This window comes from Heliangelus exortis, chromosome Z (genome assembly GCF_036169615.1).
Source record: "Heliangelus exortis chromosome Z, bHelExo1.hap1, whole genome shotgun sequence".
Taxonomy (NCBI): domain Eukaryota; kingdom Metazoa; phylum Chordata; class Aves; order Apodiformes; family Trochilidae; genus Heliangelus; species Heliangelus exortis.
Window position 1 is genome coordinate 23,156,805 of NC_092454.1, and position 17,231 is coordinate 23,174,035.

Here is a 17,231-nt window from a genome sequence, read left to right on the forward strand (position 1 = left end):
TTTGGAACTCCAGCCTTTTGTTCCTAACTTTACCAGAAGTCTGGATTAGCTGGTTTTAAACTACATGATTAAACATTCTCTATATAGAAGCATGTAAAATACTTAGCAAAAACAACAAGAAAAGCTATATGGATACTTCAGTTATCTGTCCTATAAACTGTATACCTGTCTCATTTGTTCAAGCAGTCAAAAGAATTACACATTTGAAATGTTCAGTGGAGAAGAGCTAGCATAGTAGAGAGTACAGTTACGCTTTGTACAGTAAATGGACAAACTCCAGGTGGTACTGGCAGCACTTACCCATACAGTTCTTCATCATCATAAATCCACTTTCATAGCCATCGAAGCACTCACACTCGAAGCTTCCAGGAGTGTTGACGCAAGTACCACTTCCACATAAGTCTGGGGAGATCCGGCACTCATCAATGTCTATTTTACAGAAGTGGAGAGGTAGAAAAATAAAATGGGATTTCAGGTTTTCCTGCTTTTCACAGATGGGAATACTTGACCATTAGAAGTTAATATTATATGAATCTTATTAATATTTAAAGGAGTATCTGATTACTTGAAACAGTTTGTAAGATTCATGATGCAATGCTTTCAGAGCTCTCAACTATACATTAAATTATGTAATGAGTAGATTTCAATTAAGTGAAATTTGAGGTTAGTTTTCTAAGGAAATTAATAACTGTGACAAATTATGAGCTATTATTACAGGGGTACCAACTGACTCCATTACTGCAGTGCTATTGATGTTAAATTGCTTATTATGAAGACATTTATCCACTAATAGCATTATAAACTTGCATATACTCTTTCCACTAGGAATTAAAGTAGCTCCTTTGGAAGACAGATTTGTAGTTTACTGGTTATCTGAGTTATATCTGAATGAAACTTACTGTGGAAAACTATAGCAAGTTTGTAGCATGTAAAAAGAGAAGATAGGGAAGAGATCTTTGTAAGACACACTAGGAGTGAGGCAGAAAGCTAAAGAGGACTTTTCAACACTGATATGACGCAGTGAAATGGGTCATTCAAAACCAGAAAGAACTGGATAGTCTGTTCTTTCTATTTCCTACCTTCTCACATCTTACCAGAATTTTCTCTTCTCTAATATACTCCACATCCAATGCTTTTGGGGTGAGCTAGGGTTCAATGACTTTGTTTTGTGTTCTCCACTATACCCTCTGACTTCAGCTTTACTGTGCCATTACTTTCTACATACTAAGAAATCATGAAATCTTTATGAAAGATAAAAGAATATTTGAAACAATTATGACATTGGTCTACAATAGGGCATAGGATTGGTTCCAAGAAGTCCAGGGAACAAGAAATCAGAGAAGAGCATCAACATGTCTGCAGAAAGCTGGTGAGCGGGACAGTAGACTTGTTTGTCTAAGTGGTTGAGGAAAACTAGGCAAGTATAAGCTTAACCAAAGAAACCACTAAAGGTCTAAAACAGTCCCTTGCAAGAGATTCTTTTGCTTTTGTGTCACTCCATGGCTAGGTTTCTGTCAGGTGAAGATTAGTCCTCATGTACAGATGTGTGGAGGTGTTGGATGGTAACCCATGTGGTAGGGCTGGGATGCTGAGGAGTATCTGGCCCTCTGCAGGCTTTATAAAACACTTTGTTGCTCATTTAAAACAAACAAGCAAGAAGTCTTCCATTTAAGAAAACCTGCATTTTTATGGCAGCTCAGTGGATCATTTTCATCAGAATAAACTTTAAATGGAAAACAAAACAAAACAAAAAAAAGCTTTTGTAGGGAGAAGTTTTCTGACCTGTTCTTGGTAGTGTAGAAATAAAGGTTGTTAAATGAATTTATCATCAATGCAATTACTATATAAACAAGGAAATCACTGGGTAGGGCAACATTAACATCCAGACCAACCTCAGTTAACATGCCTTACCACCCACATTTTGTATTACTCATGCTCACTCATAGATGCCTGTGTGGTATAATAAACCTGCTTCATTTTCAGCACAGAACCACCCACAATGCAGACATTCAGGTTCTCCTAGCCAGAAAACCATGAAGCTTACCTTATGTTTCAGTTATTCCAGGCAGTAAATAAAAAAATGTTCAAGTTTTAAATTAAATGCAAGCCTCTTCTTGACTTAACATTGCACTGATGTCAGGGTAGTGGTTGTAGCTCTATGTGTGCTTGGCTATCAAATCTGAATGGAAATTAATTTGCAGTGGAGTCTCTAAGTTCATTTGGACCAGAGAGTAAGGAACATAAATTAATTTAATCTGTACATTTAAACGTTGAACTTGGCTTCACTGGTGATTCTGACTGATTTTTCATATTATACTGACAGAGCATGACCTGAGCATCTCCAATAACAATGAAAAAATTCCTCATGTATGTATACAAGAATAATATTACATTTATTAAAGAATTATTTTCTGAAAAGACAACTTGAGACAGTTGGCCATTCTCTCCAAAGGCTAAGCTCTTGGCAACTGAAGGAAATTAATTACATTAAGTTTCCAGATCACCAAGTTATGCAACAATTTAAAGTTCCTTCGAAATGGCCCAGACACATGGTAGAGACCCCACCACAGCATGTTTTCAAGACAGAAGTCAAAAGGTTGAATCACGTGATCATTGGAAGTTCCTTTCAACCTTGACTATTCTATGATTCTAAGAAAAACTGGGGAAAATTACTTACCTGTACAGTTTCTTTCCTCCATATCTAAAGTAAACCCACTGTTACATCTACATTTGAAGCTTCCAATTGTGTTTCTGCATTTACCATTCATGCACATAGCAGGGAACACTTTACATTCATTGATATCTACAACATAAGAACAAAACAGAAGAGCATTTTAAAGCACAAATATTCATATAATTAATGGAAATTTCCTGTTCCTTCTTAAAAATTGTATTGGGCATAAAAGGCAGCATTTCAGCTGAAGGGAACTGGAAGGATGGCATCCTCCTACACAGGTTAGGAGAATGAAAAAATGAACATCAGGAAGCAAGCAGGAGTGGACACTGTCAGGAAACACAACTGGAGATGCACTCCCATGTCTGAAGAGCAACTCCAGAAGGACTGCCAGCCCTGGAGAACCTATGTCAGGGCAAAGACATCCCTGAAGGACTATGGGTGCCTCATGCCAGTGCAGGGACATGCCTGAGAGACCGTGGCTTTTAGGTGATCCAGACAGGGGCAGGAATACCTTGACAGACAGTAGTCCATGGAGGATGCATGCTGGAGCAGAAATACCTCTGAAGGATTGTGAGCTACAGGCAAAAGTCCTGCTGCGGTTGCGGGATCCCTGCGGGACCATGACCTTGTGGGTCGTCAGTGCTGGGGCAGAGACATCCTTCAGGGACTACAGTACATGAGTGACCCTCACTGGGGTTGGGATATCCTGAAGGACTATGGACCATGTAGAATCCATTCTTGAGAAGGAACACCCCTGAAGGCTCCTGTTCCATGGAGCAGTCCATGCCAAGGCACAGGGCACAGGACATGAGTAAGAGTGAAGGAGCATTAAAAAAAAAAAAAAAAAGACTAAGCAACCCAGGGTGGCAAAGAGAAACTGCCATGTTCATGAGGCCTTTTGCTGCCAATTGCCTCATGATGGGACTAGGGGGGCTGGATACCAGGAAAGGTGGAGGAGAGGTACTGGGCTGAAGCTGAGCCTCGGGGCAGGTGAGAAGAGATGTTTCCATACCTGCTGAATTGTTAACGCTTTCTTCACTTCTCAGTTCCCAAACTAGTAATTAAAAATTCACGTTAATCTGCAGTCAACCAAAATCAGTGAAATTCCCCCAGATGAGACTTCTTTGTCCATGATACAAATATGTGTGCTATGCTCTGTTTGGCACACAACTAATGCTCCTGGTGTTCGTGAATCAACTTGTAAAAGATGTAACCCTTCCCTGGTTGGGATTTTTTTATAAACTGAGATTGCCAGAGTGTTATCTAGAGACCATTTTAGAAAAGCATAGTTTTTCTTTTGTAGAATAACAGATGAAATGTTTCACCTGTGCTAAATGTGTTTTCCTGGTCAGCTGGATAACACAGACTGTTAAAGGATCCGGCACAGGATAAATAAAGGTTTTTCATCCCGTAGCCTCTCTCATCTCTCCAGCAGCATTTTAAAACTTTCTTCTTCTTATCGTCTCCTCTTATTGTCTGTGATAGAATTTGCTGTGATACAACTAAGTATCTTTAAATGAGCATCATCTTTGATTACACTTCTGTCTCCTATGTATTACTTTGGAGTAAAATCTTAGGAGTGTGATGGTGATAACATTATTATTTTTATTATTAATATTACTGTTCCTGGTTTTAATATTACTACTATTAAATAACCAAGAATTTATTATTAATAATACATTTTAATAAAACAAAATACATATTGCTATTCTTAAATTCTTTATTTTTAATAAATCATCCCTGCACACTCAAAGCTTTGATTGAGAATAACTCCTGAATACCAGAGCTTATTTATGATGAAGCGGAGGTCCAATCTGTTCAAATTTTCTCAAGCAACTGAATATATTTCAAAACAAATGCTTCAGAATATATAATTTAAAAAAATACTAAAACAGGTCTAGATCACTGCAGCTTCTGCACATCGAATTTACAGTTTTTCTTCTCAGATCTCAGTCACTTAAAATATCTCAGATTTTGTTTCTTGACATTTTCCCGTCTCTTCAGTTTTGCTCTACAGGAGGTGAAGCTAGTAAAAACTGTACAAAAGACTTCTAGTTAATTCTTTATCTTGTGCAATGAACATCTTTCTGTAAACTACAGAAAGAACTGATCCTTCTTCAGTCTTTCTTTCAGAGAACCCTGGACAAATTTTAGTAATATTTTATGTTTACTTCTTAGCTCCCTGGCTTTATGGAACTTCATCTGACCCTCAGTTCTCTCTTTGCAAAGCATTGCCTTAGAAAAGGCACACATTTTCTGTTATTCTCGTAATTTAGAGCTCTTCTCCCATCAGTCCTGTCACAGTCATTTCCTTCTCCTTTTCAAATCCATATTTTGCATAATTCTCATTTTAGGCTCCTTTAATACTCTTGAGAAACACGCAAGAAGAGATTTTCTCACCTGCTAGGTCATTTCATGCCAGGCAAGCATCTTCACAGTGTTTCTTATATCAGGTACATATCCAAAAGAGACCCAAACCCTGGCATTTTCTTAAAATATTCACCCATATGTACCTGTAATTAATTTTTAGATCCAAGAATGAACCCTTACCTTTATAAAATGGCCTGCCAGATAGAATATCTCCCCTGTTGGAGAAGCCAGGGCCTCTGGGACACAGAGCCTCATATTCCTTGCTGCCAGGCTTAGGACACTCCTCACAGTCAGAGCCCCAGGCAGCCCCCACAGCACAGCAGCAGACATCCATACGGAACTTGCCAGGTACAGACTGAATGCACTCATCTTCATCCCACTTCAGGTAGCATTGCTCCATGCGAATATCTGCTCATTTTACAAGAACAAACAGGCATTCTACCCTTAGCAAAAGTCCTTTTCAGAAGCATCTGTTTCTGAGGCACAAAATCATGTGAGGTCCAGTTTCTGGGAGACAGATTTCTGCTCAAGACTCCATGCTTCTGCACAATGTTCAACCATCTTAAGTTGCTAATCTTGCACTGTAGTTTAAATTCCAGATCTCTTTTGTATCACATAGAAGTACAAGCATATATTTACTTGTCTCTTACTACAACAAGATATACCATTACTCTGACGTAATTGTGCTTTTTATGTTTCTGTGTATATTTGGCAAGACAGAGGCATGTATTTCTTTAATTTATGAGGTGTTTTCATTTACAAATTGACCTGTACTCAGATTAAAAAAATAGTTTCACTTACGTTTATATTATTAAAGTAATTTATTTATACAAGGAATACAGACTGGAAGTCAGGCTTTAGCAAACCTAACAGAACTTGTAAACGCTTAGTGTAAAAAGCTTTGAAGAAGATGTAAGGTCTGAAAAAGATATGCTGCTGAAATGTTTTCCATGCAAGTCCTTCAAAGCTGTGTATTTTCATAATATAAATGTACCCTATGTCCATCTGAAGCTAAACTATTTAGAAGCAAGAAATGGAAACTGTTCATAGAATGCTAACGGTTTCCTGTAAACTATTCTACATCAAGACCATATTTATTTTATTTTTCATATACTCAGCAAACATACCACTAATAAATATGTTTGCACTAAAATCATTGTAGTGGATCCTGCAGGAAACAAACATAATTCAGAACACATGCCGTAGTGCACAGTACTTGTAGCACATGAGAAGGCACACATCTTGTAATACAGAAGGTAATTTTTTCATTAAAATAAGAAATGGGGAACATGGCTTTGAGAGTAAAGGAATCCTGTCTTCCTTGAAAATGGCTCTTTTGTTTGAACTTTTCATTAGCTCTATCAATCACAATTAAATTCACACCCCTACTTAGCAGATTTCTAATGGAGAAGCAATAAGGGGTGATGACATAATAAAAACAGTGACTGGCAACAGAATCACTGAGTTTGAAGGGCTGAGAAGGGATGGAATATGAAGTCAACCTAACATGCAAAATGGCATATGATAGGGTAGTATAATGGATACCTGCATTTGGGCAGACTTGCTTTTGAATCATTACTTTTTCCTGAGACCTTTATACTGAATGTACACATCTACTTAATTTAAAAATTACACTTACCCTGAAAAACATCTCTAAAATTACTTTCACATTAAAAAACCCCACAATCTGGTACCTGTATCAGCTATTGGTAAGGCATAGTGCAATTAAAGCAAGAGTGTTCACTTAAATTTGAATCTACTGAAGTAAAGAAAACAATGTTTAACTAATAATTAAAAAAAGGCTAGTGTGGGAAAATTCTTGACCTGGGATGATAGGTTTTTTTGGTTTGCTGCACTGTTTTCTTAAAATAAACCAATGCTGTCAGTAATCATATTTTCACAGTCCTTAGAACCAATAAGAAAAATTAACACAGATTCCAGAATCTATTCTAAACATCTAGTGCCCTGACTTCTGTCTTTTGTCATCTCTGACCATTGATTTCAAAGATGCATGTTAATAACACTAATCACACCTGCTATATGATACTTTGTTTTCCTGATCTTATACAGGGGTTCAATCTTTTTTTTTTCCCTAGAGAAATAAATGTCTGAAGGACACCAGTTTTTGTCAGTGGAAGCTACTACTATTACTTGTGCAACAAAAATGAAGTCTTACTTTTATCTGCACTCATTTTGATTATTCTTAGCCAGACCAATTCGCACAAGCATATTCAAGCTGCAATGTAAAATCTGAGTTTCACAAAATTACTAGATAGCTACAGAGAAGAGCACTCTTCACACAACATTCAGAGCTTCTGGCCAACCATCTGATTGCTTAGCATTTAGCTCTAAGTGAGGGGGATGTTTTTGTTACCGAAAGAGTCCCAGCACTCCAGAAAAACCTACTGATCGCATACTGGGCAAAACAACTTTAAACACAAACGTTCCTATTCCCCTAAGAGACTAACAGCTCTTCCTGGAACCAGAGCAGGCATTTGATTCCTAAGCAGGCATCAACTAAAACACATGCCCAGCAAACTGCTTTTGGAGGAATTCAGAAAGAAACCAAATATCATTTCACAACCCTATGAGAACAATTTCAGACAAGTGTCAGACACGGCCGAGAATCTGGCAGTCGAGGGGGTTCTTACCTAAACACACTCGCCCCGTTCCATCCAGGGTCAGTCCTTCAGCGCACTTGCAGTGAAATGAACCTCTGCTGTTAATGCAGAGCCCATTGGAACAAACCCCAGGGAAAACTTCACACTCATTCACATCTGTTGGGGAAACAAAGATATGAGTTGTCTGCTAACTCAAACGAGACAGGAACAGCTTTATTGAGAAGTTAAGCTGCATGAAAGAAAGTGAGAGGCTTTCATCCATACTGTGCAACAGTTCAAACACTGTTCTGAACAAGCTTTTGGCTCTGCCTCAAGAGGCTCTTGTGATATCTTCAACTCATAGGACACAAAGGTGCCACACCGTCTCCTCTAAGACCAGATGATGGGTATGGCTGACAGAAAGTAAAAACCTAAAGGGACTTAATGTATTTCAAAGAAGCAGTTCCATTCTCCTTGTATTACTTTGATATTCTCCAACAGTGTAAGATAACACTTCCCACCGGTCAGGAACTGTTTGCAAAGGCATTCATCTAAGGTCAATATGACAAAAAGCAACATAAATCCCCTTTTATCTCATCTTCACAGGCAAAAAAGTGAAATATTGAGTAATAAGGAAAATCTTCACCTTCACAGGTAACACCCTTCACTCTGGCAAATCCTCTGGAGCAAGCTGTGTCTGAAATCAAGACAGATTGATATATCACTTTTTTAGAATGACAGAAATACAGGAGTAAATAATTCAAAAACAGATGTATTTTCAGGATTCTCTCATTTAACTATATAAGGTGTAGAGTGCTTCAGCCTCAGTCAAGAAAAATACATTCACATATGTTACTTAAAACAAGGAAAAGTTGAGGAGATGAAATTCTAAGATTATTGCTTTTTCATGTGCTTTCCTTAATGGAGACCAGGATGCTAAACATCTAGTCATATAAATATCTGCATGCATATGGAAGGTAAATTTCCTGTAAAGTTGCATAAAGTTTTAAAGCTTTAGTGATGCCAGACCCTTCTTACACTGCAGCTTGATAAAGGATCTGACCAATGGACTTGACTTGCACTTGGCTGTAAAATGTAGCATGAGATAGCAATATGAAAGCTTGCTAAAATTTAAATAGCTAGAGAATAGGAAATTGAATGGCTGAATGTTTCCAGTCTGAGCTAATTAGCTCTCTAGATTAAATAGTTTTTCATTAATTCATTACTCCATTCTGAAGTCCAAAGTAAGATCTTCATTTGATGCTGCACAGTTAAGAGCTCTGTTGGATGTTGTTCGCATCTTGCTTCTTAAATGGGATACACATTCCCACAGTTATTGTTCTGATTAAAAATGAAAGGCTAAAATGTCCTGACACTGCTTCAGCTGCAAGTGGCATTATTCAAACTTTGTGGGAAGAATGCAGCGTAGTGTTTTTTCCACAAACTAGAGCACACAGAATTCCTGCTTCCAACTTCTAGACCTAACCCCATAATCTAACAGTAGTACCAGTCTGCAATCAATAATTGTACATATGCTGTGTTTGAAAATGGTTCAAAAAAGTGTTAACAGACTGCAACAGAGAAATCCCTCAAAACTTTCAGCAGATATTTCACTTTATTACTGTAGTACTTACTTCCCTACCCCAATGCACAGTCCCTGTGTAGATGAAATAATGTTATTATCAAAAGACTTACTCATATGCTATTTCCTGGTAAATTCAAATTTCCTAGAATGACCTTTATGAAGACTACCAGTAAATAAGACAACTTAGTTTTGTAGGTTTTTTTGTGTTGTCTGTTTTCTATACAGGCCTATATAGACTAGTGGTACCTTTTCTTTTCTACAGAAAGATGGAGGAGATTAAGATCATACCTAATTCACATCGCTCACATGGGCTGCCCCAAGCTGCTCCTAAGGTAGCACAACACTCAGATTTCAGTGTAGCACCATTGATGTTGACTTCACAGCGATTGTCTTGGATGTTAAGCCAGCAAGTCCCCTTCAGGCTATCTGAATTAGAACAGGAAACAATACAGAATTGTCACAGCAAGAAGAACTGACATGCCATGTTCACGCCACCAATATACAAGAGTACCAACAGGGTACAGGCTCCCTTTTAAAAGAAAATTCTCAGTCAGAGTAATTTTGTACACATTTCGGTTTAAGAGTGATGGAAAGGAATGGCAGTATCACTAACTTTGTGAGAAATGCAGCACATTGCTAGAGGACTTTTCTAGTCCATGTTCCACAGCTAGCAGAGTTCTTCCAGACACTACAGTGGTTTTATTTATTTATTTATTTATTTAATCTAGGGACTGATCAGTCTAAAATACACAAGTTACAATAGATGTAGAGACAACAACCTGGAACTCCCCTTGTGCAGCTGTTTGAACCACAAAGTTACGAAATCCAGGTGTTCTTTCCTCTCTCACACTCAGTGAACCTTCCAGGTTGTAAGGAAGAAAAAAAAAAGATTAAAAATGTGGGAGATAAGGGGCGTGTAACATTCTTCCAGGCGGTCTGGTTCTGCTGGTGCATTAGCTACACTTTGATATGTGTGTTAGGTTTTACTCCACTGTTTGCTGCTGAGGGCTCAGACCCAGCACAGTCAGCTCCTGAACCACCAGCTGAATTGCCAGGCGGGGAGCCCAGAACAAACCCATTCCAGTAAATGTTTGGCCACATCAGGCAGCACCTACTGACTGCAGCCCACTGAGCAGAGGGGAGATTTTTCAGCCACAAGTGTTGTCTCAGCTGCTCGAAATCCTCTGAAATACTCTTCCACATACCGAAATCTCTAAGTCCTAAAACCTATGCTTTCAGTACCCAGGCCATTTTTTAAAATGCCGTTTAGACCCTGAATCAGTTACCTGCTTAAAAGTTCTCTCTACAGCACCTCTGTTCAGTACCCTTACCATGTTACTTAAACAGTACAAAATTTCTTGAAGCAGACAACAACCTTTGTGCTCAGTTAGCAAAAGCAGTCGGTAAAGGTCTAACCCAGACTGGGAGGTCAGCCTGGGTAAAATTTAAATGCATGCTTATACTCTGAGTTCAAAGCTAAGCAAGTGGTTCAGATTAATTTAATGAGATGACTAATGAAAGCGGAATAAGATTTAGCTATAAGATTTACATATAGGTACAAAAATCCAGACCATCTACTATTCTGGACACCATCAGTATTACTAATAGCTTGTGTTTAGTAGCAACGTGCTTAAGATAAAACAATTCCAGCTCATTTTTTTCAAACTTCAACTTTTCTACAAAATTATAAAATTATGCAGACAACAGAGAGCAAAATCCTCCTTTGGCCAAAGTAACAGGAAAAAAGCATGGCTAAGCATATGACTGGAATCAGACCTAGAAAATGGGCAATGTACTTCATCAACAGGTAAGTGCAAAACAGTTGTATTTATTTGGGTTCCTGTTGGCTTCAAACACATGGAGCAGAACACATTTAAACAAGTGCACAAAACAATGAAGAGTATAGGAAGAGTGGGAAAGGTATCTTTTCTTCATCAGCCTTTAGCTAATTCAAGACTTGGGTTTACATAATAATATCAAAGACAAAACCAGGACAGTCATAAACCAGGTCAGCTCTTGCCAGTCATGAGATGGGCATGTTCATAGTCATGCTGTGCCCCGAATTCAGGGAGAGGGAATATAGGTTCTTTAGCTGTTCTTTTATGCCAAGTTCAGTTTCCTTCCTATACGCTGATGTCTGTGCTTTATGTTATCAAAATGTAAATGCCTACATTGCTATATTGAATCAAAGTTTCTTGAACTCAGTATCATTTATTTTTAGTAGCCAACTTTACAGGATGGAAAAATAAAACTCAAAAATTACTTAAACTATGTAGTTTAGGAGATGACTTTCCTCACACCAGATGCATCTACATTATCCTTTCAAGGTGTGCTTGTCTTATCTTTTTCAGGTTATCAGTTAACTTCCTCTATTTCATATGATATCTTGTCCAGATGAAATCCACAATGGGTAGTCACTGTGACTTCTGCTTTGGAGAAAAATTTATTATTCAGCATCAAAACATATTTCCCGCTGCTTGCTTCTTTTTGATTCTGACTTGAAGAAGAATATATGCACACTACAGGCAGATGGCAGCCTATTTATTGTGTGCTGTATGAATTCCACATTAAAAACTAAAACATGCATAAAATGCATACATTAACTACATAGTTCAGTATGCAAGCAAAATAAATGCAAAATATGTCAACATTTTTGCTGAATGCTTTCACTGTAATCAGTGAACTGACAATCTTCATTTGCTGCAGGTTTGAGCTTAAATACAAGGGGAAATCTGATGACCTGAATTCTAACCAATTTGAGCAAGTAATTATTTTCTCTAGCCACAAAAGCTGACAGAAGGAGAAAAATGACTCACATCTATGCTAAATTCCTACAGGTAATATGCATGAAAATGTCTCAGGCCACTTGTTTCATCAGCTTTGAGGCTGAGCAGATTGAGCAAAGAAACCTGAGGAACTGACAAACTGAAGTCTTCCATCTGCCAACCAAGGAAAGGACAAGCAGCAGTCATGTAGCTACTCCAGATAAAATCACTCTAATGTGCTGTACATGATGTGAGCCTACAGGAGAGTGAAAATAGGCAGGAAGGAAGAAAGGAAATAAAAGATAATAATGTAGGACTGATTTTGGTACTGACATTCTTTCAGACTGAAAAACTAGACAAAGGCAACAACCTTACTTTGATCATTCTTACAAAGAATATAACACACTCCTAAATAACAATACTATTTTAGCTAAACATTTATGGTTTGGTATATTCCTGTAGGCTATCTGATGATACAGGAATGTTTTACAGGCTCAATCCACTAAGAAAAATGGGGCAAATACACTCAATATGCACGCCCTCCACTGCAGTGGTAATAGGAAAAAACAATGTGCTTTGCGATAGAGATTTGAAATGGTATACATTTCACAAAAGCACTTGCAAGTTTTTGTCACTGTAAACTACCTTTAACTTCTAAGTGCTTACTCACTTTTCAATAATGTGATCTGCCTTTTCCTATCAGTACCATTTCCAACAAAAATTTTGCCAGGGTAGAAAAACATACAGCTAGGCTCTAACAGTATAAATCTGTATGTCTCATATCTGCTGTACTTCTGTCCCTTCTGTCCTAACACATTCTCATCTGCAGTACAGAAAACTGCCTGTGACACATTTAGTCAACGCACAAATTAGTTATTAAGATCAAAGTATATAGGTGGCTCCTAATCTTAACTGTTTATCTGACTGTTCAGGTTTGGGCTTTTTTGTTTTGCTCATATTTTGTATTACTTAGCACTAACATTCAGGTCAAATGGGATTTCACACTCTAAATATTCCAATGGAAACTATTTGCAAAGTAAATCCAGAACAATGCTATAAATAGGCATTTAGTGAACTTGCAACACCTTTGGATGTGAAAATACAAGATTAAAATTTAGCAGTACAAAAAAGCATAGATTAGTGTAGGCACACCAAAAAAGTAGCAAAACGTAGGAAAGAACAAAACCAGTACTAAGATGGATGGTGATGCTACGAGGAGCCATAAGAGAAGTCCTAGGCACAGAAGTAACATTCACCTAAAATCTTACTAAGGCATTAAATGGAAACTTGAGTCTTTGCATATAATTTCCTATTTTAGGAAATCCTTGGCAAGGCAAGAAGTTAAACTAGAGAACATCAAACAAATCCATCTTAAAATGGAAAAAAAGAAAAACCACTTAAATTAGCATCATCCAGTTATTAATGGCACTCATATTTATCTCACATATCCCCTAATGGCTTCAATTATGTTAAATAAATAGGATGAAACAATAACAGCTTGTACCTGACAAGTACAGATGTCTCTGGTCTAATGAGTTTTCTTGGAAAGGCAAGGAAAAAACTATTAATGAATGGTTTACAAAGATAATAACAATGACATCTTCCAGGCGGCTGTTGCTACTAGCTCCAGCAGTGGTCTGCTTTTTTCCATACAACAGAAACTTCAGAGGATGCTAACATTATTTATTTATCTCTCTCACTTTCTCTCTTTGTAAGTATTGTGTGTACATATAAAACTAAGACAATACTCTGTGTGTCTCCTCCTGACAAACTCAGATTTGTCTTACTTGCCTTTGCCAGATTCCTACAATAGAGATGAAGTTTGAGATTGTGCTATAATGCAAAAGCCATTATAATTTCCTCAAAGCCAGGAAAGTCAGTCTTATGAGGTTATGAAGAACGTCCTTAACACTAGAAGCCATATGCTTTCATACTCCTATTTGAGTAGATGTTCCTCCAGTTTTAACTGTTTTCTTGTTGCAGATATGTGTGGCCAATGCACTGAGGATTTCCACTTTACAGTTTTTCAAATACTAGACTAATCACCTCTAGCTTTACTCATATTCTCCTTCTCCCAGGAGACAAGATAATTTCCACTAAGACATCTCCTCTCTCTCTCACCAATCAACATCTGCTTTTCACTACTTTCACCACAGTCTGGACCTCCTTACAAATTGTGTTTCTCTCAGTTTGTTCCTGCTCCCATGGCAGCAATCAAATCAGTACATATTTGTTTTGTCCCACATACAGAATTAGACATACTGTCTGCTATCATGGAAATACTAGCCAAATACATTATTTTCTCACTTAATTAATCAATATGATAAATGTTATTCAGAAAAAGTGAAAAAATGGCATGAAATACCTACCTATACATATCAGTCTTGTAGAATCCAATTTGCTGCCAGGTGAACATTCACAATTGAAAGACCCAAGATTGTTCCTGCAGGCTCCATTGACACATGGATTGCTTTCACATTCATTTGTATCTAAAATCCAGAAAGAAAAGACACCATTAGAACTATGTTGTGCTTCTGGAAAACAGTGTAGGGTATAAATGCTGCTGTGGACCATGATTTGGCAAGACTGCCTGATATATTTGCCGCCCTCCTCTCAGCAGACATTCAAAAGATACAGGGACAGGCAGGTAGCATGTATATGCAAGTGTGTAATAGCACAAGTGGTGTTCACCATGGCTTGGTACTGGGGCCAATTCTGTTTAATATCTTTACCAGTGATCTGGATGAAGGGATTGAGCGTACTCTCTGTAAATTGCAGATGACAAGTTTGGGCAAGAGTGTTGACCTGCATGAGGGCAGGAAGCTGCTGCAGAGGGACCTGGATGGACTGGACTGATGGGTTTAGGACAACAGTATGTGGTTCAACATAGCCAAGTGCCAGGAAGTGCACTTGGGTCAAAACAACCCCAGGCAATGCTACAGGCTTGTGGAAGAGTGGCTGGAAAGCTGCTTGGTGGAAAGGAACCTGGGGTATTGGTTGACCCCCAGCTAAACATGAGCCAGCAGTGTGCCCAAGTGACCAAGAAGGCCAACAGCATCCTGGCTTGCATCAGAAATAGCGTAGCCAGCAGGACTAAGGAAGTGATTGGCCCCCTGTACTCAGCACTGGTGAGGCTGCACCTTCAGTATTGTGTTCACTTTTGGGCACCCTCACTACAAGAAAAATACTGAGGTGCTGAAACGAGTTTAAGTAAGGGCAACAAAGCTGGTGAAGGGTCCAGAGAACAGGTCATACATGGAAAGGATAAGGGAACTTGGATTGTTTAGTTTGGAAAAGGGAAGGTTGAGGGGAGACCTCCTTGCTCTCTACAACTACCCAAGAGGAGGCCGAAGGGACACGGGTGCTGGCCTCCTCTTCCAAGTGAATAACAGTAAGACTAGAGAAAATGGCCTGAATTTGCACCAGGAGAGGTTTAGATTAGATATTAGGAAGAACTTCTTTACCGAAAGACTAGTCAGGGACTGAAATGGGCTGCCCAGGGAGATGGCTGAATGACCATCCCAGGAGGTGTTTAAAAGACATGTAGCAGCAGGTGTTGCTTAGAGGCATGACTTAGCATTGGACTTGGTAGAGCTGGGCTAATGGCTGGACTTAATGGTCTTTCACAACCATAATGATTCTGTGATTCCATGTGTTTATGTTATTTTGAAAGTGTTGATTCAATGTCTCTTTTCTACACAGAAAGTAGAGCATCAATTATAAAAATCCTATGAGAAAACCAAGCTTTTGTTTCCTATGATGCAATGCATTTCCAGCCACAAGATACAGTGCACCTGTATTTTTTCCTTATTTTACAATAAGGAAAATATCTTCCTTATTTTTTAGAAGTCCTGAAAAAGTTACCATTTGCCATTTGATATGTCATGATGCATCAATCCTTCATTTGACATGTACTCTATTACGACAGCCTGAGATCACAGGGAGCGGAATGTGTTTAAAAGACCATCCTATATACGGTTGTTTTTTGTTTTTTGTTTTTTTTTTAAGAAATAACAAAAAGGAGATGGAAAATGCCCAGAAATCAGTTAACTTAGGAAACTATGATATCTCTCTTCCTGCCAAAAGCAAGCACTTCATTTAAAAGCCAATTTTTAGTACCTTTATTTAATGGAATTACCTACAGAAAACAACAGAACTTGTCCTTGAAGCTTTGTAATAGTGACAGAGCTTTATGCTTGTGAAATCTATTAAATTTACGGATTACCCAGTTTACATACTAATAATACAAACATGCAGAAATACAAAAATCTAGGAGGCCTTATCAGGTCAAGATGATGTGTTGCATGAACATACCCATATATGTTTGACAGCTGGCTCTGCTTGGCAGTATCCAAGCTGGCTAGCCCCATCCTGCTGTGGGCTGGCAGTCCTGTAAGGCACAAGGCAGAGCTTCCACTTTTCACTCTAAACAGCCTGCTTAGATACTGTTTGTGTTGTCTCAAGCTGGGTCCTGAGCCAGCTTACTATGGAGAGTGAAGCATGGTGAATGAGCAGGGAAGACCAGGCAGCGTCTAAGTAAGCTCCAAGTCCCTCTATCCAAGCTGGCAAACTGCAAGGCATGGCCAACATTTACCTGCTTTGCATCACTCACTGTAAATACCTTTAATACTTTATTAGCTGAGATTTTATTATTTAAAGTATGTTCCCTGCCTCCCTTGACTCCTGCACTCTCCCCAAAAAAGCAATACTTAGCAGCAGAAAGTAGTCTGCTGCTTTTGTATAAGCAAATATCTGGCTGCCACTACTAGAAACAGGTGACACTGAGACAAAGAAGTCGTCACCTGAATCATTCTCTGTACAGATATGTTTTTGGAGAAAGATACACTTCCCTTCCATCTGAGTCTTTCAGCAGTTTGGCTAGCTTTAAAAAAATAAGAAAAATTTAAAAGGACAAATTGACTAAATTTAGGCCATAGTTTCTCCCTGTCTAAGGCACCAGATGTTCACTGCTGCTTAAAATCTGAGAACAAAAGGACACACAATAAAGCTGGCTGGTAGCAAAATGTTTCTTTATCCAACAGGCAGATAAATTGGAAGTCTTTGTCCTAGGATGTGGAAAGCTTGCATTAGGGAATGGCAGTACAGACAATTTCATGGAAGATAAATTCACCAAGGGTTGTATAAGGCAAAGATCCTACTTCTGTTGTTAAGAGTCTCCAAAGCACAATTACTGGGGATGTGGAGAGTATTGTTTACTTGCCCTGTTTTGGGTC

The 17,231-nt window shown here is 38.4% G+C and overlaps 1 protein-coding gene across 1 annotated transcript in view; it reads right to left on the minus strand.

Moving 5' to 3' along the window:
• The window catches only part of FBN2 (fibrillin 2), a 144,385-nt gene that overhangs the window by 51,724 nt on the left and 75,430 nt on the right, over positions 1-17,231 (minus strand). The window contains exons 19-25 of the mRNA XM_071731664.1: positions 14,367-14,486; positions 9,521-9,658; positions 8,294-8,344; positions 7,699-7,824; positions 5,228-5,455; positions 2,678-2,803; positions 301-429 (exon numbers count right to left, since the gene is read on the minus strand). Coding sequence (XP_071587765.1) covers positions 301-429; positions 2,678-2,803; positions 5,228-5,455; positions 7,699-7,824; positions 8,294-8,344; positions 9,521-9,658; positions 14,367-14,486 — 918 coding nt within the window. The remainder of the gene's footprint in view (positions 1-300; positions 430-2,677; positions 2,804-5,227; positions 5,456-7,698; positions 7,825-8,293; positions 8,345-9,520; positions 9,659-14,366; positions 14,487-17,231) is intronic.